General features: G+C 41.7%; 1 protein-coding gene across 1 annotated transcript in view; it reads left to right on the forward strand.

The window, feature by feature from the left end:
* dmd (dystrophin) overlaps positions 1 to 22,916 on the forward strand; it is a 1,748,406-nt gene that overhangs the window by 1,320,863 nt on the left and 404,627 nt on the right. Inside the window, exon 51 of the mRNA XM_041212034.1 lies at positions 8,975 to 9,092. Coding sequence (XP_041067968.1) covers positions 8,975 to 9,092 — 118 coding nt within the window. The remainder of the gene's footprint in view (positions 1 to 8,974; positions 9,093 to 22,916) is intronic.

The raw sequence follows: 22,916 nt of genomic DNA on the forward strand, positions 1-22,916 counted from the left end.
CAACCATCCTTTCAGGCAGTGAGTTCCAGACTCCCACCACCCTCTGAGTAAAAAAATTTCTCCTCAACTCCCTCTTAGCCTTCTACCTCTTACCTTACATCTATGCCCCCTGGTTATTGACCCCTCTACTAATGGAAAAAGTGCCTTCCTATCCACCCTACCTCATAATCTTATATACCTCTACCAGGTCCCCTCTCAACCTTTGTTGCTCCAAGGAAAACAGCCCCAGCCTATTCAATCTTTCCTCATAGCTCAGACCCTCCAGCCCAGGCAGCATCCTGGTAAATCTCCTCTACACCCTCTCCAGTGCAATTACACCCTTCCTATAATGTGGTGACCAGAACTGCATACAATACTCCAGTTGTGGCCTAACCAGCATCTTATACAGTTCCAGCATAACCTCCCTGTTCTTGTATTCTAATAAAGCTAATAAAGGCAAGTATCCCATATGCCTTCTTAACCAGCTTATCCACCTGCTCTGCTACCTTCAGAGATCTATGGATATACATACCAGGGTCCCTTGGATCGTCAATACTTTCCAGGGTCCCACCAATCATAGTGTAATCCCTTGCCTTGTTAGCCCTCCCCAAGTGCATTACCTCACACTTTTCCAGGTTGAATTTCATTTGCCATTGCTCTGCCCACCTGACCAGTCCATGGATATCCTTCTGCAGTTTACGACTATCCTCCTCACTATTTACCACCCTACCAATTTTCGTGTCATCCGCGAACTTCTTGATCATACCCCATACATTTAAGCCCAAATCATTTATGTACACCAAAAAACTTGGTCGAAGCAATAGGTTTTAAGAAGCATCAAAAAGGAGGAGTGAGAGGCAAAGAGGTTTAGCGAGTCATGACTATTCCACCTCTAACCTCCTTTTCCTCTCCAAATCCTTGAATGTGTTGTTACCTCTCAAATCTGTGCCCATATGTCCTGAACTCCATGTTCAAATGTCAAAATAGCTATCAAAGTCATAAACGACATCCTATATGATGGTGACAAAGGTAAACTTTCTTTCCCAACCTATCTACAGCCTTTGATACAATTGACTGTATGCACCATATTCCTCTAAAGACTCTTCACTTTTGTTCAGCTCAGTGGGACTGCTCTCACCTAGTTCCATTATTATCTATTTAGTCGTAGCCAGAGTATCATTTGCAATGGCTTCTCTACCCGCTCCCGGATTGTTGCCTCTGGTGTCCCCCAAAGGATTTACCTTTGGCCCACTCCTGGTTCTCATCAACATGCTGCCCCTCAACAACATCAGCCAAAATATAACATTAGTTTTCACATGTATGCTGACGGCACCCAGCATTACTTTGCCACCACCTCTCTAGATTCCTCCACTGTTGTTAAATTATCAGGTTGCTTATTTGACATCCAGTACTGGATGAACATGAGTTTTCTGCAATTGACTGAAGCCATTGCCTTTGGCCCCTGCTGCAAACTCTGTTCCCCAGCTGCCAACTGCATCCCTCTAGCTATCTGAGACTGAACCAGACTATTTGAAACCTTGGCTCGTATTTGCTCCCCCAAGATGAGCTACCGACCACTTATTTGCACCATAATTGAGTCCATCTATTTCCACCTCCGTAACATCACCAGACTTGTTCCCTGCCTCAGCTCATCTATTGCTGAAGCCCGCATTCATGCTTTTGTTACCTTTAGACTTTGTTACCCTTATTCAAATGCACTCCTGGCAGTCTCCCATATTCTACTCTCCACAAATTTGAGATAATCCAAAACTCTGCTCTCCATGTCCTTATTTGCACCAGGTCCCATTTACCCATCACCCCTTTGCTCACTGACCTACATTGGCTCTCAGTCAAGCAATGCCTTAATTTTGAAATTATCATCCTTTTCAAATTCCTCCATGATCTCACCTCATCCTATGAATGTAACCTCCCCCAGCCTCACAACCCTCCACTGTACCTGCACTCATCTAAATCTGGCCTCTTGAGGATTCTGATTTTAATTACTTCATTATACGTGACCATGCGTTCAGTTGCCTATGCACGAAGCTCTGGAATACCCTTACACCACCTATCCACCTCTCTTTCTTCCTTTAAGATAATTCTTAAAAGCTACCTTTTTAAGCAAACTTTTGGCCATCTGCCTTAAAGTCTCCTTATGTTGCACAGTATCTAATTTTGCTTCGTGGCGCTTTTGTAAAGCATCTTGGGATTGTTTTAAAAGTAAAAGGTGCTATATAAATGCAGCTAGTGTTGTTGTTGAGAAAATTCCAGAGCTGAGGGCCTAGGCAATTGAATGTACAACCGCCAGTGGTGGATCATTTAAAATTGGGGATGCATATCAAAATTTGAGGAACACGTGGTCTCGAAGGATTGTGGAGCTGGAATAGTTTATAGAGATGGGGAGGGGCAAGGTCATAGAGGGATTTGAAAACAAGGATGATAATTTTAAAATTGAAACATCTCAGAATAGAGAAGCAACATGTTAACGAAGATAGGAGTAATAGGTAAATGAGAGGCAATGCACGGTAGGATGTTGGCATTTTGCATTCCCTCAAGTTTATGTAGAATGGAATTGGAAACATGGCAAGGAAAGTATTGGAATAGTGAACTCTAGAGGTAACCAATATACATTTCAACAGTGGATGAGCTGAGCTGGGGTAGAGTCAGGTGATGTTATGAGCTGGAAGTAGACCGTTTTAGTGCTGGCATGGATGTGTAGTTGGAAGCTCAGGGTCAAATATGACATCAAGGTTGCTAAACTTCTTCAACCTCATAGAGGGATTTGCCAGTGGAAGGGATGGTCCATCTCAGATGGAGTCAGAACAGAGGGAACGGAATTTGTGGTGGAGGCTGAACAGAATGGCTTTGGTCTTGCAGAGATGGTAGAGGAGTCAAGAGAGCTGGTGGTGAGGTAGAGTTGAGGACACAGATAACAGTATACATCTAAAAATTGACTGTTTTCAGATGATGATGCCAAGAGGCAGCATGGAGAAGAGAAATAGGAAGGGGGCAAGTACCAATCCAACATCTTTTATTTCTGCAGTGGAGCCTTGTCCTCCAGAAGCATGTATTCTTGTAGGCAGTCAATGTCACATTGAGTCTCCTCGGGCCTCATGAACGCCTAGCAAACTATTTTTATCCTTTTGATAATTGCTGCCAAAGAGTAGAGTTGAATAAAAGAAATGCAAAGCTGGAAAAAATTTCTACAGGACCTAACATTGTTCCTTATGTTTAACATTGATCTGAGTATTCTGTTATGAAATAAACAAGAAGCTATTATAAATTCCATCTTTCAAACATTTCCATAGCATATCTTGTTTATCTGAATTTGAAGCTAGTCCAATGTATTGTGTTCTGAAAATGTAGCTATTAGCTACTTTCTGAAAGAACTTCCTTTTGCCTTTAAAGTGAACTGTCAATATGCTGTACAACAGTGGCAGCTGATAGTATTGGGAAGGAAGGAGGTGGGAGGGGAATGACCAGCTGACCTCCGAGAGAGTGGTTATAAAATATCAAGAACTTCTCCAGTTTTGTGGCGTTGTATGTTTGTAAATTTGCTCCTGCCAGAGAAGACAGGGTTACTATTCATTATTATTACTTATGATGTCTGACCGTTAGGGAAATATCTTGGGAAGAAAGTAGTTAAGTTTCAGACTTAATACCTGTGACATGAAAGACTTCTTTTGGCATTTATGCCCGACCAGTGCTGCTCATCTTTAGTTCACTTATACCTAAAGTTTATTTCCATTATCATGTATTGACTCAGAAGTCCTTGGGGGCAGAGACATAGAGTAAAAAATTCGATGACTTTGCTGAAAAACTCTAGGAGGACTCTTAAGATACGTTGTGATATTCAAGTCAGGATAAACTCATGTGGATGAATAGCAGCCTATTTTGTTCAGCTACATTAATTTTGCTTCTGTGTAACATTGATTTTTGTAAATAAGTTTGTTTTGAGGCTTCAACCAAAACTATATAGGAACAAAGCAACAGGAGTAGGCCATCCACTCCCTTGAGCCTCTTAGGCCATTCAGTTAGATCATGGCTGATCTGCACCACAGCTCATTTGTTGCTTTTGCTCCATATCCCTTGATAACCTTTCCTAACAAAAAATTATAGATTTTCTTCTTGTAAATTTTAATGAGAGGTCCTGTGGTGCAGTGGGTAGTGTCACTGCCTGTGAGCCAGGAACTCAGGGTTCAAGTCCCACTCCAGGACTTGATGGCCAAGAAAGGTGCATTCTTAGCATGGCCAAACAGGTTGAGTATCAATCTGCAAATCTTCCCAACCAATGACAGGCAGTAAGAGCAGAAAAGATTCCTGGTCAGCCATGTGATGGAAAAAGAAAATTGGACGCTCTACCGTTACTATCCATTTCTTCAGGCTACAATATGCATGTAAAAATGCATGTTGCCACATCAACTGTTTGGGGGGGCTGGTTGGTTCAATTGGCTGGATCAAATTGTACCAACAACATGGGGGTTCGATCCCTGTTCTAGCTGGGGTAGATTTGGGACTTAGCTCTTTGTCCTACCAATGGTGGAGGTTGTGGTGCTGTGGGTCGTACTTGCCTTCAGCAGAGAAATGAAGAAGGTTTTAATGGACCCAATATTCACAACCTTTTGGGTAGAGAGTTCCAGATTTCCACCATCGCTTTGTATGAATAACTGTTGATAGGAGCATTCGGTAGATATAAATTTTCTAGGTGAAGTATCTCAGTAAAAGCTAATTGTTAATCCTGAGGCAGGCCAAACCCATTCATACCACACACAAGATCTGAAGTTTCAGTTTGTGGGAGGCATGGGCCTGCTTAAGGAAACTATCCTGTTGCTGTGAACAAAAGTAAAAGAAATGTAAAAGGTCCTAAACTGAAAATAATCCAGCAAGCATTTAAAGAACATTTTTTAATTTGCTTGGACCTGACCAAAGTCATTTGTAAAAAGCTGATGCAGAATATTTTACTCATAGGCTGATGTTGATGAGTTGAACAAAGAGGATTTCAATATATCACCACATCCATACTATACAGATGTGTAAATATGGATGAGAAGAAAAAGTATGTTTGCAGTTCAAATAAGCTAAGTTTATTAGAGATTACACTCTGGACACAGTTTCTTTATATTTTCCATTATGATTAATGTGCACTTCCTCAGAAGTGTTAAATATTGAAGCTTCTATAACAAGGTAAGACTGTATAGTTAAATAATATCCTGGAAACACCATCCTGCAAAAACTGTTACAAAAAAAATTGTATCAAGCAGATGAAATCTCCCTGACTAGCTTGGGCCATTTCAGTTAAGTTCCTGTAACGTTTAATAATCATATGAATAATGTTAGCTTATATTATCTTTTTAATATGGTTTGACATGCTCATACATGCCAAAATACAAAATATCTCAAAATAGCTTCAAGTGGCTTCAAAATAGCTGACAATTCAAAAACAATGCACAACTGAAAAACAGCCTTGAACAAATGGTTATAACTAAAGTAGCTGCTTCAAAGCAAATGAATATTGTTTTTTATTGAGTTGTATTTCAACATTTTTCTTAGTGTTATGGGACAACATTCCACAATTGAACGCATTTTTTTAATGAAAACTGAAACCCAATGGTTTTGTGTATGACATCAAACGCAAACTGAGCTGCAGCCATACCTACTACTCAATCAAATGTGGCATGGTGGTGGGGAGGGGGTGGGGGCTAGTAAATCACAAATGTGCTGTCTTTTGACAGAGAAAATGAGCCCTGCTAAGACAAAAAGAAATTCTTCGTGAGTTATGAGATCACCTGTCTCCAGTTTTGGTTTTTGACATTGTCTTTTTGAACTGTGATTGAATATTTGGAGCCAAAAAAAATCTAAAATGGTCTCGCACATTCTTTAAATATTAAGATAAAAGTAATTGTAATGTGTGTTGGTGAATGAGGAAGTGCCTAAAGCTAAGCATCTGGCGAACAGACTGGTGCTAAATTGCTGATAGATATGATGCTCCAGTCCAAGAAGCTGTCGTTACAAATCTTATATGGTAAAACATCTTCTCCAGCGGCTGATTTCATTTAAAGCTAAAGAGGGAACATGACCCTACAAATACAAAGTGCACTTAATTGATAATTGATTATGATTTTGAGAAATGTCATATGATTTCATTTTTGCCCTTGCAGAAAGCAGATTGTTGTCTCTTGGTTTTCTTAATTTGTGATGCATTGTACAATAATTAAACTCTTCCTCAGATGCACTGAAACAGTAGCAGTGAGGCTTTGTATTGCCACTTAAGCAGTGCAACTGCAAACTCAAAACACTAATCATCCATGAAAAACACAAATGTTTGACATCTCTGTGCCTGTCACAGTCAGTGATCACTTCCTGTGTCTGAAGTGTGAACAATGCACCCTGGATGCAAGATAAAAATGATATCTATCTATCTTTACATCAAATTGAAAGTTTTGTTTAACATGTACTTTCATTAATACACTTCTGTTGGATTAATTAAATTATTATGCTTCCCTAGCTGAAGAACTTAAAGATGATTCCCCTTGACAGTGAGGAACATAGCAGTCAGCACTCAGGAGAAGTGCTGGGTGTCTCGAGGGGTTGGTTTGTTAGCTGAGTATTTATTTTACACATATCGCTTTCCCCTCCCCTGCTGTAGAATTCTTTGAATTACTCAGCTCCATCCCTGATGAAATTGGACTCTGAGCCTGCTACCTATTTAGTGCAGCGGGGGTGGCAGCAGCATGGGTAGCCTGCACTTGCCAAGGGTGAGGTATGCTGAAAGGATTTCCCTATTATTTTAAGCCCCTCTACCTACTCTGATGGATGCAAAAAAATTCCAAGTTATTCTAGGAAGAGCAGAATTGTTACCAATATATCTCCTGTGATCAAAACCGCTAAAAGTGATCACAGTATTGCAGTGCAGAAGCAGGCCATTCAGCCCATCATGTTTGCACCAGCTCCCTAAATGAGCAATTCACCCAGTGCCATTCTCCCGCCTTTTCCCTGTAACTGTGCACGTTCTTCCTTTTGCTGAATGCTTCAGTTGAACCTGCCTCCACTACTCTCAGGAAGTGCATTCCAGAACTTAACCACTCACTTTATGAAAATGTTTTTTTCTCACTTGCTTTTGCTTCTTTTGCCCATTATTTTAAATCCATGCCCTCTCATTCTCAATCCTTTAATGAGCGGGATCAGTTTCTCCCCACTTACTTCGGGTGCCCCTCATGATTTTGAATATCTTGATCATATCTCCTCTCATCTTACTTTTTGCCAAGAAAAACAGCCCAACTTCTCCAACCTGTCCTCATAACTGAAGTTCTTCATCCCTGGAACCATTCTTGTAAATTTTTTCTGCGCTCTCTCAAATGTCTTCACATCCTTCCTTAAAGTGTAGAATCCAGAATTGGACACAACACTCCAGCTGAGGCTGAACTAGTGTCTTATACAAGTTCAACATTCTTGCTCGTGTACTCTATATCCTATTAATATAGCCTGGATGCTGTATGTTTTATTAACCACTCTCTCAACCTGTCTTGCCACCTTTAATGACTTATGCACACATACACCTAGATCCCTCTGCTCCGGCACACCCTTTAGAGTTGTACCTCTTATTTTATATTGTCTCTCCATGTTCTTCCTACCAAATTGCATTACTTCAAATTTTTCCACATTGAACTTCATCGCCACCTGTCTGCCAATTCCACCAACTTGTCTATGTCCTTTTAAAGTTCTACACTATCCTCCTCACAGTCCACAGTGTTTCCAAGTTTTGTCTCATCTGCAAACTTTGAATTTTGCCTTATCAAATGCCTCCTCCTTATCAATTTTAAACCTTTCTAGTATTTGAATTACCTCCTCTTTCACCCGTGGCCTGGGTAGCATCATCTTCCTTGGTAATACCTTTAATACCTCAGCTATGCCCTCTGCCACCACGTATAAATCCCCTTTTTGGAGCCTAATTGTCCCTACTTTCCCTTTTACCACCTTTTTACTATATATATGCCTACAGAAGATTTTTGGATTCCCTTTTTCTGTTGGCTGCCTGTCTCTTTTCATACTCCCTCTTTGCTTCTCTTATTTGCTTTTTACCTCCCTTCTGAATCTTCTATATTCAGCTGGGCTCTTGGTTGTATTTTGTACTTGAGACCGGTCATAAGTACACTTTTTCTCCTTTATCTTAATTTCTATCTCTTTTGTCATCCAGGGATTTCTGAATTTGTTTGCTCTACCTTTCCCTTTCAAGGGAATATACCTTGACTGTGTCCAAATCAGCTCTTCTTTGAAGGTTGCCCATTGTTCAGCTCCTGATTTTCCTGCCAATCTTTGACTCCAAATTGTTTGGCCAGATCCATTCTTAACCCATTGAAGTTGGCTTTCCCCCAATTAATTATTCTTACTCTAGATCACTGTCCTCTAAATATTCTCCTACTGACACTTGATCTACTTGGCCCACCTCATTCCCAAGAACCAGATCTGGTCTCATTCAGATGTTTATCTGATTGTTGTTTGTAGACCTATCTGTGAAAATTGTCTATGCCAGCATTTTACACAACAGTAATTCAAAAATAATGAATTCCTTTAATACACTTTAGCACATGGAAGATGTATATATATAATATAAATATATAAAATGCAAGGTTTTCTTTCCTTTATTCCACATATTTACAATATGGATTTGGCTTAATAATGTATTTAAATTGTCAGTTACCATTGAACTGGGGTTCAACATGGACTCTTCTAAAATTAAAATTTATACTGTTAGGAAAATACACCAAGAGTAGCAGAAGTGAATGCACACACAAACAGACTTAATGCCATTTTTGAAAATTCAATCACTTTGCAGCTCCTGGTGGATTTGTGAACTTTTCACATTTATGCTTGTTAATTTTATTAGTATTATCAGTGACGATCAATCTGAAGACCAATGATCTTTCTCTATTTCTGGATTTTAAAATTCCATCACATGAGAATCTTTCCTTTACATTGATTGCCCTCCCTTCTCTAGGCCACTTTGCAAGATTTGGACCAAAAGCGCCCTCAGCTGGATGAGCTCATTACTGCAGCACAGAACCTGAAGAACAAGACAACCAATCAGGAGGCCCGAGCAATTATTACAGACCGCAGTAAGTAACTTGAATAAGTAAATAGATGGACGCACTACATAACTCTTCATGTTTGCATACCTCACTGAAGTGGGTCAGTTTAAATCATTATTGGTAACTGGACAATTACTATTGAATGACTTGGAGATTGAAGAAACAATGGCTCAAATGAGCACATCTTGTGTAAATAAAAAATATGTAGAACAGAACTGTGATTCACCATTGACACAGTCACAGAACTGCCAAGTTCCAGAAAGAAAGTGACTGAGTTGCTGCAAATCTCTTCTCAGCTCCCCAAACAGCTTAGCCACATTAAGACAGTGAGTTGCTGAGACATTCAAGGAGAAGTTCATACTTTCAATCTTCACCCTTCGCTGGGTTGGTGTATCTCAGCTGGAGCAGCAGGAGGGAATGTAGACCTAGTAGGCTGGAAAAGCCAAGTCCCTGCACCTGATTGCTTGCCTTGTGTGCTGGTGAACGTCAGATGAGCATCAGGTCAGTTTAAACAGTGATATGCCCAGAAAAAATACCTTGGTGACACTTATTCTGCAGCCAGGATCGGGAAAGCAGTTTTAAGGCCAGATTTTAAATTTCATATAGATTGGGACAAGCAGACTAGTATATTTCAGAAATGTAGTGGATTTCCTGAGTGTGTCGACATAGCTTTCTCCAACAATATGTTCTAAAAACAAGAGGACATCCCATACCAGAGTTAGTACTGAACAATGGGCCAGACTTATCATCCTAATGCCACATGAATATTTCTCAAAGAGCGATCATAATATGATCGAGTTCAATGTATTGTTGAAAGGGAGAAATGCAAAACAGCTACCAAGATTCTAGATTTAAATAAGACTGACTTCAATGTGATAAGACAGAAACTCTCCACTATAAACTGAACAAGTCTGTTAATGGGTAAAATGATTGAAGATCAGTGGGAGATGTTCAAGAAAAAACTTAATATGTTATAGAACAAGTTGAGAACTCTAATGGGCAAGAGCACTACTTGCCAAAACATAAAAAGCCATGGACGGTAAAGAATTTTGGGACAAATTAAAACTAAAAGCAAATGCATACAAAAATGCAAAAATAGCACAGACCCTGGCAAATGAGAAAGATGCAATCAGCAGAGGGCGACAAAACAGATAGGAAGAGCTACAGAAAGGGAGTATGAAAAGAAACTTGAAAGGAATATAAAAATCAACAAGAATTTTCCTTTTATTCATTGGAAAAAGAGTGTGGTCAAGAGCAATGTGGGACCATGGAAAATGGGTAACGGTGATATCAATCAAAATGAGGAAATGGCAAACATGTTGAATAATTACTTTGCATCAGCATTTACATGAGAGGAAAGTGTCAGCGAGTCAGACATCCCTAGAAAACTAATATTGCTGAAGTGTTTGACAAAGTATCACATAAAGGACTCATTAACAAAATTGAGGTTCATGGAATAGAAGGGCCAGTGTCAGCTTGGACAAAATAATAGTTTAAGGGCAGAAAACACCAGTGTCAGACTGTGGGATGGTAAACAGTGGTGTTCCCCAAGGTGCAGTGCTAGGACCACTGCTTTTACTGATGTATGTAAATGACTTGGAATACAGAGTAAAATTTCAAAATTTATCAATGATACCACATCAGGAGGTGTGGCAGACAGTGAGGATAGTACTCATAGAGTGCAACAGGACATAGGCTAGCAGAATGGACAGTCAACTGACAGGTGGAATTTAATACAGAGAAGTGTGAGGTGATACATTTTTGTAGAAGTGTTATGGAGAGGAAATATAGACGTAAAGGCCCAATTCTAAAAAGTGTGCAGGGACAGAAGGGCTGGAGGTGCATTTGTACAGATCCTTGAGGGTGGAAGGACATATTGAAGGAGATGTTAGCCAAGCATATGAGATCTTGGGGTGTCATAATTAGAGGCATCGAGTTAAAGTTTGGTTAAGCCCCAACTAAGTTTTGTATCCAGTTCTAGCCATCACACTTGAAAAAGGATGTTAGAGTCCTTGAGATGGTGCAGAGGAGGTTTACCAGAATGGTTCCAGGGATGAAGGATTTTAGCTATAAGGTTAGGTTGGAGAAGGGGTTGCTCTCCTTGGAGTAAATGAGATTGAGGAGAAATTTGATAGAGGTATAAAAAATTATGACAGATTTAGACATGGTAGACAAAGAAAAGCTGTTCCTCTTAGCTGATGGTACAGGACAAAGGGCACTAGGGGACTTGTGAAACACCGGCACAAAAGATATGTGATTAAAACTCCTTGTCTCTTCTGTGATTAAACCTGCCTTCAACTGTTTTAATCAAACCTCAACAAGTTACCACTCTTAAATATGAGAATTTTTAAAGCAAAACTTTTTCAAAACAAATGTATGTTTTGAAATGCTGCCCAATTGTGCTTTTTTGTGGCAACTTTTGCATCTTCAATATGCAAATGAATTTCAGTGAAACAAAAGGATGAAAAAAGCACTTTTCGAAACAGGCACCATTTTGGCCGCAATTTGAGTTAGAATTGCCAATTGCAGCCTAAGTGGAAACTTAATCCCCCACATATTTTGAATAGAACAAAAGTGTAAAAATTGCAAGGTTATAACACAATGTTGTTTTACAAAGAATCGATCACATTTGGGAAATCTAAAATGAGATAGTTTGATTTGCCTGAGAAGGCGGTGAAACTCAGTAATAATCAGTATCTCTTCTTGTGCCTGCAGCTCTGACTGCACTTTCTCAAAGACCCTCCTGTCTAAACTGTTAGCAGTCAATACTCAGTCAGCATTCAGTGAGTAAATAACTCCCTGAAGAGGTTTGTAAACTGCCCTGCTTCTTCTCAATAACAAGAATCCAACCAGCTACAAAGCAAGAAACAGAATCAGAATACAATTTTCCTTGGATTTGCTGGCAGTCTTTGAGTAGTTCCAGGTACTAACCGAGGCGGAGGCAGCAGCATATGGTATTGTCACTGGATTAATAATCCAAAAGCCCAGGCTAATGCCCTGGGAACATGGGTTTGAATCCCACCACGACAGCTGGTGGAATTTAAATTCAGCTGATAAATCCAGAATTAAAAACTAGTCTTAGTAATGGTGACCATTGTCATAAAAACCTATTAGTTCATGGTAGCATAGTGGTAATGCCACTGCACTGTTATTCCAGAGACCCAGACTAATTGTTCTGGGGAGCAGGTTCAAATCTCACCATGGCAATTGGTGAAACTTAAATTCAGTTAATAAAAAAATCTGGAATTGAAAGCTAATCTCAATAATGGAGACCGCCAGCTGGACAGACCCACCAGAGATGGCAGCACAGTGATATACACTCTAGGAGTCCTCGACATTGACTCCAAATGCCTTGAAGTCTAATGGCATTAGGTCAAACATGGGCATGGAACTCCTGCTAATTACCACCTACTGATTCCACCTCAACTGATGAATCAGTACCCGTCCATGTTGAACACCAATTGGAGGAAGCGCTGAGGGTGGCAAGGGCAGGGAGGTGATGGTGATGTCTGGGACATTTCCTGTAAGACATGACTCTGAGAGTGTGACTACGTACTATAAGCTGGGGACTTCAATGTCCATTACCCAAGAGTGGCTCAATAGCACCACGACTGACCGAGCTAGCAGAGTCTTAAAGGACGTGGCTGCTAGACTGTCTTTTTTTTTATTCTTTCATGGGATGTGGGCCTCACTGGCAAGGCCAGCATTTGTTGCCCATTTCTAATTGCACTTGAAATGAATAGCTTACTAGGCCTTTTCAGAGGGCAGTTAAGAGTCAATCACATCGTTGTGGGTCTGGAGTCACATGTAGGCCTGACTAGGTAAGGATGGCAGATTTCCTTCCCTAAAGGCTATTAGTGAACCAGATGGGTTTTTACAACAGTTGATGATAGTTTCACGGTTGCTGCTACTGAGACTAGCTTTCCAGATTTTTTTATTAATTGAATTTAAATCCCACCAATTATCATGGTGGGATTTGTATCTCCGTCCCAAGAACAATTAGCCTGGGTCTCTGGATTAACAGTCCAGTGACATTACCACTATGTTACCACTGCTTCCCATACCCACATCCCCAAAAGGCAGGGAAGCAACATGAGGGAAAAATTTGCTTGACCTCGTCCTCACCAACCTGCCTGTCACACATGCATTTGTCCATTTGTTAGAAATGACTACCTCACGATCCTTGTGGAGACAAGAGGGGGGAGGGCCAGCACATCATTCCAAAAAACAAGGTTGAAATATTGCAACCATCTTTAGCCAGAAGTTCTGGGTGAATTATCCAACTTGGCCTCCTCATGAGGTCCCCAGTATCATAGATGCCTGTTTTCAGCCATTTCGTTCATTTCATGTGATATTAAGAAATGGCTGAAGGCACTAGATACTGCAAAGGTTAGGGGCCCTGAGAACATTTCGGCAATATTGAAGACTGTGCTCCAGAACTATCAGTGCCTCTAGCCAAGCTGTTCCAGTACAGATACTGCACTGGTATCTACTCATCAATGTAAAAATTGCCCAGATATGTCCTGTCCACAAAAAGCAGGACAGATCCAACCCAGTCAATTACCACCCCATCAGTCTACTCTTGATCATCAGCAAAGTGATGGAAGGTGTCGCCAACAGTGCTATCATTTGCTTAGCAATAACCTGCTCACTGATGCTCAGTGTGGGTTCCACCAGGGCCACTCAGCTCCTGACCTCATTGCAGCCTTGGTCTAAACATGGACAAAAGATCTGAAGTCAAGAGGTGAGGTGAGAGTGACTGTCCTTGATATCAAGGCAGCATTTGGCTGAATGTGGCATCAAGGAGCCCTAGCAAAACTGGAGTCAATGGGAATCGGGGGAAAGCACTCCACTGGTTGGAGTCATACCTAGCACAAAGGAAGATGGTTGTGGTAGTTGGAGGTCAGTCATCTCAGTTCCAGACATCAATGAAGGAGTTCCTCAGGGTAGTGTCCTAGGCTCAGCCATCTTCAGCTGCTTCATCAATGACCTTCCCTCCATCATAAGGCCAGACGTTGGGATGTTGGCTGATGATTGCACAATGTTCAGTACCATTCACGATTCCTCAGACACTGAAGCAGTCCTTGCCCATATGCAGTAAGACCTGGATAATATTCAGGCTTAGGCTGATAAGTGGCAAATAACATTCACGTCAAACAAATACCACCTCCAACATGAGAGTATCTAACTCACATTCAGTGGCATTACAATCCCTGAATCCTCCATTGTCATCATCCTGGGGATTATCATTGACCAGAAACTGAACTGGATCGCCACAAAAATGCTGTGGCCACAAAAGCAGGTGAGAGACTGTGAATTCTGTGGAGAGTAACTCACCTCCTGACTCCCCAAAGCTTGTCCACCATCTACAAGACACAAGTCAGGAGTGTGATAGAGTACTCCACACTTGCCTGGATGAGTGCAGCTCCAGCAACACACAAGGAGTTGGACACCAGCCAGGACAAAGCAGTCCGCTTTATTGGCACCCTATCCACCACCTTCAATATTCCTTCCCTCCACCACTGACGCACAAGATGCACTGCAGCAACTCATCAAGGCTCCTTCAACAGTGCCTTCCAAACTTGCAACCTCGACCACCTAGAAGGACAAGGGGAGCAGATGCATGGGAACGCTACCACCTTCAAATTCTCTCCAAGCTACATGCCATCCTGATTTGAAAATATGTTTCTGTTCCTTCACTGTCACTGGCTCAAAATCCTGGAACTTCCTTCCTAACAGCACAGTGGGTGTAATTACACCACATGGACTGCAGTGGTTCAGGAAGGCAGCTCAGCAGCATCTTCTCTAGGGCAGTTAAGGATGGGCAGCAAATGCTGGCCTAACGAGCGATGTCACATCCTGTGAAAGAATAAATAAACAAAAACAAATTTGTAAGGCACACCATCTCCATTCCACTGATTCATTTTCTTTGTAATTATTCATTTTCGCGACATGAGGGTCACTTACAAGGCTGGCATTTGTTGCCTATGCCTAGTTGGTCAATCTTAAGAAGGTGGTAACAGTTTGATAAAGTGAATAGCTTCCAAGGCTACTTCCAAGGGCAGTTAAAAGTTGACCATGTTGGCCATGTTTACATTTCGGCCATATTGGGTAAGGTTGCCTGTCCTGACATTAGTTAACTCATTTGGATGTTTGCACCAATTGAACAGCTTCATGGTCACTTTTACCGAATACCAATTTTATTTTCTAGATTTTCTGAACTGAATTCGAAGTCCCAAACTCTCATGGTGGGATTTGAACTCACGTTTTCTAGACTATTAGTCCAGTCTCTGAAATATTCTTATTCCAAAACATAGCCTTTATGTTTCTGTACTCTTTAATTAAAAAAAAACGCACTCCTACGTGGAGTCCACCTAGGCCAACCTCTCTGCTCAATTTCTCTTAACTTGCTTGACCCAATTTAAAGTGACATTATGAGCAGCACTGCAGTGTCCCTGATACCGGCACTGCACTGTACTTAAGAGGTCATTTTGTTTTCTGCAGCTGAAATTTGGTTTTATGGCAGAAGGTTCAGTTTTGGATTAGGAATGTGAATTTCCAAATTGGAATCCCATTCTTCCTATGTTTCAAGGATGAGGAAATGGAAGAAACTAGATTGGAAGCTCCTTGACTGAGACATCAGAAATTGTTCCCTGCACACATATACACGCTCACTTGGGGTTTACAAACCTAGGTTTGTCTTTGATTTCTCTCCATCTCGCTGCATCAGAAGTCTGCATTTCCCACTCGATGCAATTTGGGAGAAATAGCTCTAACTGAGTTCTGAGCTGTGTGTATACACTTGCAACTTATAGGAGTTGGGTCATGGTGAGAAAATGTAGACTTCAGCCTTATGGAGGAAAAAAGCAGCCTTTGATAGTGAGGGATTATATTCGTGTGAGATCAAGGAGAACAGATGAATGCTACTTGTGGGATCTTGCAGTGATAAATTTGCCTGCCATGTTTGCCTACATCAAAATAGTGTCTTCCTTTCAGAAGTAATTCAAGAACTGTGAAGCTGTTTGAGATGTCCTGAGGTCTGACCAGTGCTGGATAAATAAGACTTCTTTTTCTATAATATGAAATACAGACAGCTGCATATAATGACCTTTCATCTATAAGAAATAGCAGCTGAGTGTAAGGGCTTTGAGAAAACATATGAGGCTGACCCTGTAGGATGAGCCTTACCCAGCCTCTGCCAACCTTTCCCTGCCATTCTACCTTCAACCATGTCATTTTCTTACTTTCTTCCTATTATCTGCAGAGTTCTCTTTCCATGCAAACATCAGAATTTTCAGTCATGTCCTTCCTCCCTCAGTTGCAGTTCTCCAGGACCTGAGAAGCAGCCTTATCTACATGACTCAGCTCCTGTCTGGTAGCAACTGGGATAGTCTTGTTTAGGAGAGAAATCTGTGAATGTTTGGATACGTGCAAAGGCTGAGCTCTCTCTCAACTGTTAGACACTTAAACATTTAGCGATCAGGGAGAATACCTGCTTGCTAAGCGTTTGAATTGACGAAAACTTTGCACTCGATGCAATGTCAAACCAAGTGAGGACCTCACCAGGAGATACCTCAAGGAAATGTCAGATTTTGCTCAAGGGTCAGCTTAAGCCCTGATGCCGGTTTTATACTGTTTCATGTGGTGTGTAAAATGGCTTCTGCCTGAATCCTTTGTTTGACCAAAGATTGCTTCAGAGGTCACATGACTATAGCAAGCCAGGTGCTCAAAAGGCAAGGCATTTCTTCAAATGTACACTGGTGGTTCAGAATTGCTGCATAGTGAATATTGCTTCACGCTGATGCTAAACCTGCACTGTAATAGCATCTGATAAGTTTTTATTTCATTGAATGTGAACAGTCAGAGTTTAGACACACTGCAGTATAAAGCATGCATGGCAACAAATTGAATCATTGTCTTGCATCAGTCACAAAATAAGAGCTTGCTGGGACTGTTTAATTAAGCACCAGCTGGCTCTGACATCAGTGCAGTGCAAAATCACAGATTGCCATCTGAAAATTCAACTGGCAGAAAATACCTGCTTGAGGGTAGACTGCTTGGAGAATCACAGTGCAGTGTGTCAAGATGCTGATCCAAGCTTTGGTTGAGAACACACTCAGGGAACACTTATCCCTCTGTCATCGTTATTCGGGTATTGAAATTAGCAGTTCAACCTTATCCATTCATATTCTAGGCTGCAACAGTGCTTTGATTTGCACAGGTAATGTGTTTTGTGTCAGGCCAATATGTCAGGAGAAAGAAGTGGAGAAACCCCTTCAAGCGGTGCCTGAGTAACAAGTGTTAGCAAATTCTTTATGTATAAATGATCCAAGAGAGAAAGCTGTTGGGCCCAAAGTCTTTGTATAAGTAGGAGCAAGAACAATTTAACAAAAGAAAACTACTGTGGATGCTGGAAATCTGAAATAAAAACAGAAAATGCTGGAAGCGCTCAGCAAGTCAGACAGCATCTGCCGAAAAAGAAACAGCATTAACATTTATGGTTGATGACCTTGCATTAGAATATTTAATCCTCTTTCGATCAGCACCGATTTTTGTATGAACAAAGTTTACCAACTTTCTGGATAACCTGAACAGTGACCCCATTTTCTGCCAAGGAGCAGTATATTAACACAGATTACAGAGAAATTGTACAGTCTAGATGACATATATGTATGTTTAATGTAAACCTTTGTTCTGTACACTTCAAGATTATCAAGGCATTGTTAGTTATTGATTTAAAAATTATCAATTCTAGTACACTTTGTGTGAAAGTTGTTTTCTGGTTGTAAACACATCTCAACATTTTCAACAGTGGTATGCAAAAATATTTTTTATTCTTATTTTATGAATCCCTTGACATCAGATTATTTCTATGGTCTAGTCTGCTTGGATGCCTGAGTCATGAGATTGTGGATTCAAGTCCCACCCCAAGATCTTAAGCACAAAAGAAATCTAGGCTGACACTTCAGTGCGGTACTGAGGGCATACTGCAATGTCAGTGGTGCTGTTTTTCAGATCAGACATTAAACCGAGGTCTGCTCCCTCAGCTTGACATAGCACTATTTCAAAGAAGAACAAGGGAGTTATCCCCAGTGTCCTAGCCAATATTTGACTGCAAAATTTGGTTGCCTGGCACCTGTATTTTTTGGCACAGTAGATTCTGTTTTAGGTGCAAAATAGCATCCTGCTGCACACAAAACAGACACACACACACACACACACACTATGCAAAGTAGGCAGATTGTGATGGCAATCAGTGTGTGATGTTGATTTAACTCTCGTGGTGCCTCAACGCTCCAGCTAATGTCCTCTCTTAATTTCGCACAGCTGAGCATATGTTCAGCAGGAAGAAGGACCCTCAGGTTAGTTACTGATTGATATCTTCTGGCTGTTGCTGAGTTTGTAGAAGAGTTTGGAGGATTGAACTGTTATTTAAAGTTGCTGAAGTCTACAGGGAGTGGTGTGACACATGGTGAAGGTTTTGGTTCTGACTTCAAGGCTTCTGCTCACACCGCTTCCCCCCCAACTCATGAGTGCTGTAGTTTCTATCCCCCTGACCTGCAGCATGGCAGGGATGATGACCAGAGGCAACACAGGAGGACAAGCTGCTCCAAGAAGGAAGAGGAGGAGAAGAAAGGCTCTCCAGAGAGAAGCAGCTGGAGTGAGCATGCAGCTTTGCCAGCTTAGTGGGCTTCCCCGTGGTGTAGGATTGCACACATGTCACTTTGTGGTTGCAACAGGTAAATTCAGAGATGATACCAGACAAAATAGACCATTAGGGTGCTTATGTAACACTTCTGTTACCAAGACAAAGCCCTGAAGTACTTACAAAAGCATGATTTGTCATAGTTTGTGTCATGCATAACCTCGCTATCATGAGAACACAGCCTTTGCCACCAGGCAACATTTGACTGTGGTACCAGTGAAAGCAATGCCAAACTTCCCATTCACCAACAGTCCCACACTTTACCATCCCTCTGTCATTGACCATCAGTCTTCTTGACCACAATGCTGAAATAAAAGTCACCACACAATAAAAACATTCAAAACCAACTTCAAACCATCCCCTTAGTGCCTGTCTTCAATGTGCCTTTGCCTGTGCTAGTACTCCTATGGATTGCTACCCCAATGGTTGCAGCATGGCTGATGGAAGGCTGCTGACTTTCAGCGGGGTGACTGCAGAAGACTTCGATCAGAAGAACCAGGTTGGCACTACAAGAACTCTGCATGGACAGCAGTAGCCTGGGCTGGCTGGCAGGCAGGCAACAAGGAGGGCATTGTCAGAGAGGTAGGGGTGGGAACATGAATGCTGTCATCTTGCAAGAGGACAGCAGGTTAGTACTCCAGAGAGTCACTGCTACTCCCACAGAATACCAACTCAGCAATCCAAGTAATATGTTGGAGGACAGATTGCTAGGCCACTGAGAGACCCAGGAAGTCCCTGTGAGCACTGGTATCTGCAGCCATGATGGCAGCAAGTTGAGACTTCATGACTTCATTGCAGCACCCAGACATTGGGGAATTTTTGCTTGTGCTGCATTGGAAGCATCGATCAAACGCTGTATGTGTGCTAATGGAACTGTTGACCACTTTCACCCTGGAAAGGATGGGTTCTAAGCTCTGTGCAAAACTGTGTGCAAGATTCCATGCTCCTTGATAGTGACCCCAGGTTTTCTGCCAGGCTTGCCAATGCACCAAGTATTTCTATGCATATGCATCTGCCTTTTTCTGTACACCACTTCATCAAAATGCTCATCTGAATCCTCTGGAACAAAAATGTTGTGCAGCCCCTATCCTCCGGTGAGCTGGCACCTAAGTTACCTTTTCTCTCTGCCCTGCCTGCAGGCCATTCATGCCTGGCATCTTACCACATGCAGGTCCCACCCGTCAGCTTGCCTCTAAACCAAGAGACATGTCAATATCTGAGCTGGTGGCTGCAAGTGTGAGATCATGTGACAGTGTTTCTTCTTGTCATTGTTTTCCTGGTATTCCACAACCTTCTCTTCTACCATTGGCTGGCCAGGTTGCAGCTCTTGGCTATTTGAAAGGAGAAAGGCACAAGAGCAGGGTTGCAAAGAGGGAATGGGGGAGTGGGGCGTGGGGCAGTGGGGAAACCAAGAACTGTATATTTGACCCATCAGCAACTTTTATATCTGAAGAGATTGTGGGATGAGGGAGAAGTGGACATGAGGAAGAAGTTTAAGTATGAGCACACAATAAGCTGCAATGCTTTCAGACCTGCCGCTGGCCATGGCCTCAGTCAAGGCTGCTCCGTTGATGATGGGCATCCTCTATTCCATTGGGGTGAAGACATGCAGCTGTGCTTGCCCCCACTGATTAGCTCCTGCTGCCTTCAGTTGTGTGTCACCTCATTCTGCAAAAGAGAGGAAAGTCTATCAGTGAGTGAACTGTCATATGTTTAGATGGTGTAATTGTCTTGCTTGAATATGTGACTGTGTGTGAGCTGTGAGATGTGGGTTTGCGGCTTGCAGCAGAGCTAAGTACATGAAGGCGAGGTGAGACTATGAATGTCAGGTATGAGTTGTGATTGATGAAGATTGATGGTAGGTGAGGATGAGTGGTGTGCTGTATTGAATAGCGTCTGTGATGCAACTGGTGGGAAATGGTAATTGAAAGTGCGTTCACTGTCCGTGACCACTCATGAGGTCATTGAACTTCTTTTTTTAACACTGCATCCAGGTCCTCAGAGCTAGGCTGCTGGCATTGACCACAGTGGTTATCTGTTCCCATTGTCTTTGCAGTGTCTGTCTAGAAGGTCTCCTAGTTACCTATGGATAGAGCAATACTCTCCTCATCTCTACCCGCTGTACCAAGGTCTTCAGTGCAGCATCAGAGAGCATTGCAGCCCACTTGCTCCCACATTGTGCCAATAGTCACTCTTTTTGCAGGTCAGACACTCTTCTCCATCCACTTGCAGCACCTGCTCCAGTCAAAATGCACCTCTGCTTAATAGTGCAGGCTAGCTTTAACTTATGCTAGCCTCTTGCAATTTTGCACCCTTGCTCAGAATATTTAGTGTTGAGATCATGTAAATGTGCAGGCAGTACTAAGTTTGCTTCCTGCCAGTATGAGCAGCAACATGTGCAGGTTAATTACACATTGTGATTCCACACCCCATTTTCTGACATTGTCCTGTTTTGCAGCCTTTTCCCCTCAATCAACATCACTAAAACAGATGGCCTGGTTATTATTATGTTGCTGTCTGTGGGATCTTGCCATGCACAAATTGGCTGCCATGTTTCTTAAATCAAAAAAGTGACTCACTTCAAAAGTACTCCCTAAGTTATAAGTTGCTTTAGGACATCCTGAGATCGTGGCAGCAAGTATATAAGTGGAAGTTTTTACAAAGTGCCTACCCAGCAGATTTTTCGGAAAAGAGAGTGAAAGGTGTTATGACCTTCCTGCTACATCATCTTCATGGCATTAAGAGCTGCCATGTGTTTCAGTGCCCTGTCCAGTTTACCTGAAGAAATGCAGGCCTAGTGCAAACAGAGCTGAGACCCAGCAATATGTCTTCAATCCTGCCATCTGTCCCTTAGTTACCAGGAAGTGTCACAGACCCTACACATTCAGCAGCAATGAAGTGAATCAATCTATTAAGAGAGGAAATTGGAAATTCAAAGCCATTATGGATCTACTTGTATTCATTTCTGCTCGCTGTGTAATTTTAGCTGTAGATGATTGGATATAACTTTTTTCTCAGAGTAGGCATTTTATTCCATTTATAGCTGCCTTTGATTTCTTGATTGACTGCGATTACTCCAGCAGTCTACTGTACTAAAGGCCAGTAAAGTGGATGCAATAATAGTACAAAATTGTTTATCTGTTTGCAAAATTTCCGATTACGCCTGTGCGTAGGAAGCTCTGTCATTCTTTTTGTTGCAGTGATTCACTATTAATGAACTGTTTGGAGTAAAGTGACAACCAGATCAGGAACAGTTGTTGGCTCTTGAATGCCTGTTTCAAAGTGTAGGGTGGACATTTTAAACACAAACTAAAATGGCATTTAATACAAATAAATATATTGTGTTAAGTATAGATATGCTTCTTAAATTTCTTGTGTTGAGATGCTGCATGAGATGTTCAAATGCTGCAAAACTGTCATGCTTAGATTTGGAAATTTGCAACAACCATCTCAAATGTTTTCCTGTTTTTACATTACTTAGGTTGGGTTAATTGTTGCCAAGTGGCGAAAAAAAACTACAAGTCTGTCTAGATTATGTAATCTGAACTTGCCTCTTCCTACTACCTGATTTTCAGGTGGTATTCAGGTGGACAGATGTGGGAAAGAGAAATAGAGCAAGAATCCTTTATGTGATCATCAACCTGCTATAGAAGTATTCTATTAAAGGATCCCTGGGCCAGGATTTTATGGCCCCTCCCACCTGGCGGGATATTACGGCCCCGCTGAACTGAATGGAGATTTAAATGGCTCACCGCATCTGCTGGGGGGAGACATGCTGTGGCAGGGCCATAAAATCCTGGCACTAGGCTTTACACGGGAAGTTTGGTGTGCCCTTACTTTCCAGTTAGCATTTTCTTCCTCATCGTCCATACTAACGTGCCCCTCCTCATTCACGCATTGCGTTTTAACCCATTTCTCAGCAGGTGGCTGACTACAAATCACCTGTGGCCAATACCTGCTTGCATTTTGGCCAAACGTAAAATTTAGGCTTGTCTTTCCAGCCAATTCAGAACTCATACAGAATGTTTTTGAATTATAATTAGGAAAGCCAATAGAATGTTATTATTTATTGCGATGGGAATTGAATACAAAAGTAGAGAGGTTATGCTTCAGTTACACAGAGCACTGGTGAGACCACATCTGTA

This window comes from Carcharodon carcharias, chromosome 18, assembly GCF_017639515.1.
Source record: "Carcharodon carcharias isolate sCarCar2 chromosome 18, sCarCar2.pri, whole genome shotgun sequence".
In the NCBI taxonomy this organism is placed as follows: domain Eukaryota; kingdom Metazoa; phylum Chordata; class Chondrichthyes; order Lamniformes; family Lamnidae; genus Carcharodon; species Carcharodon carcharias.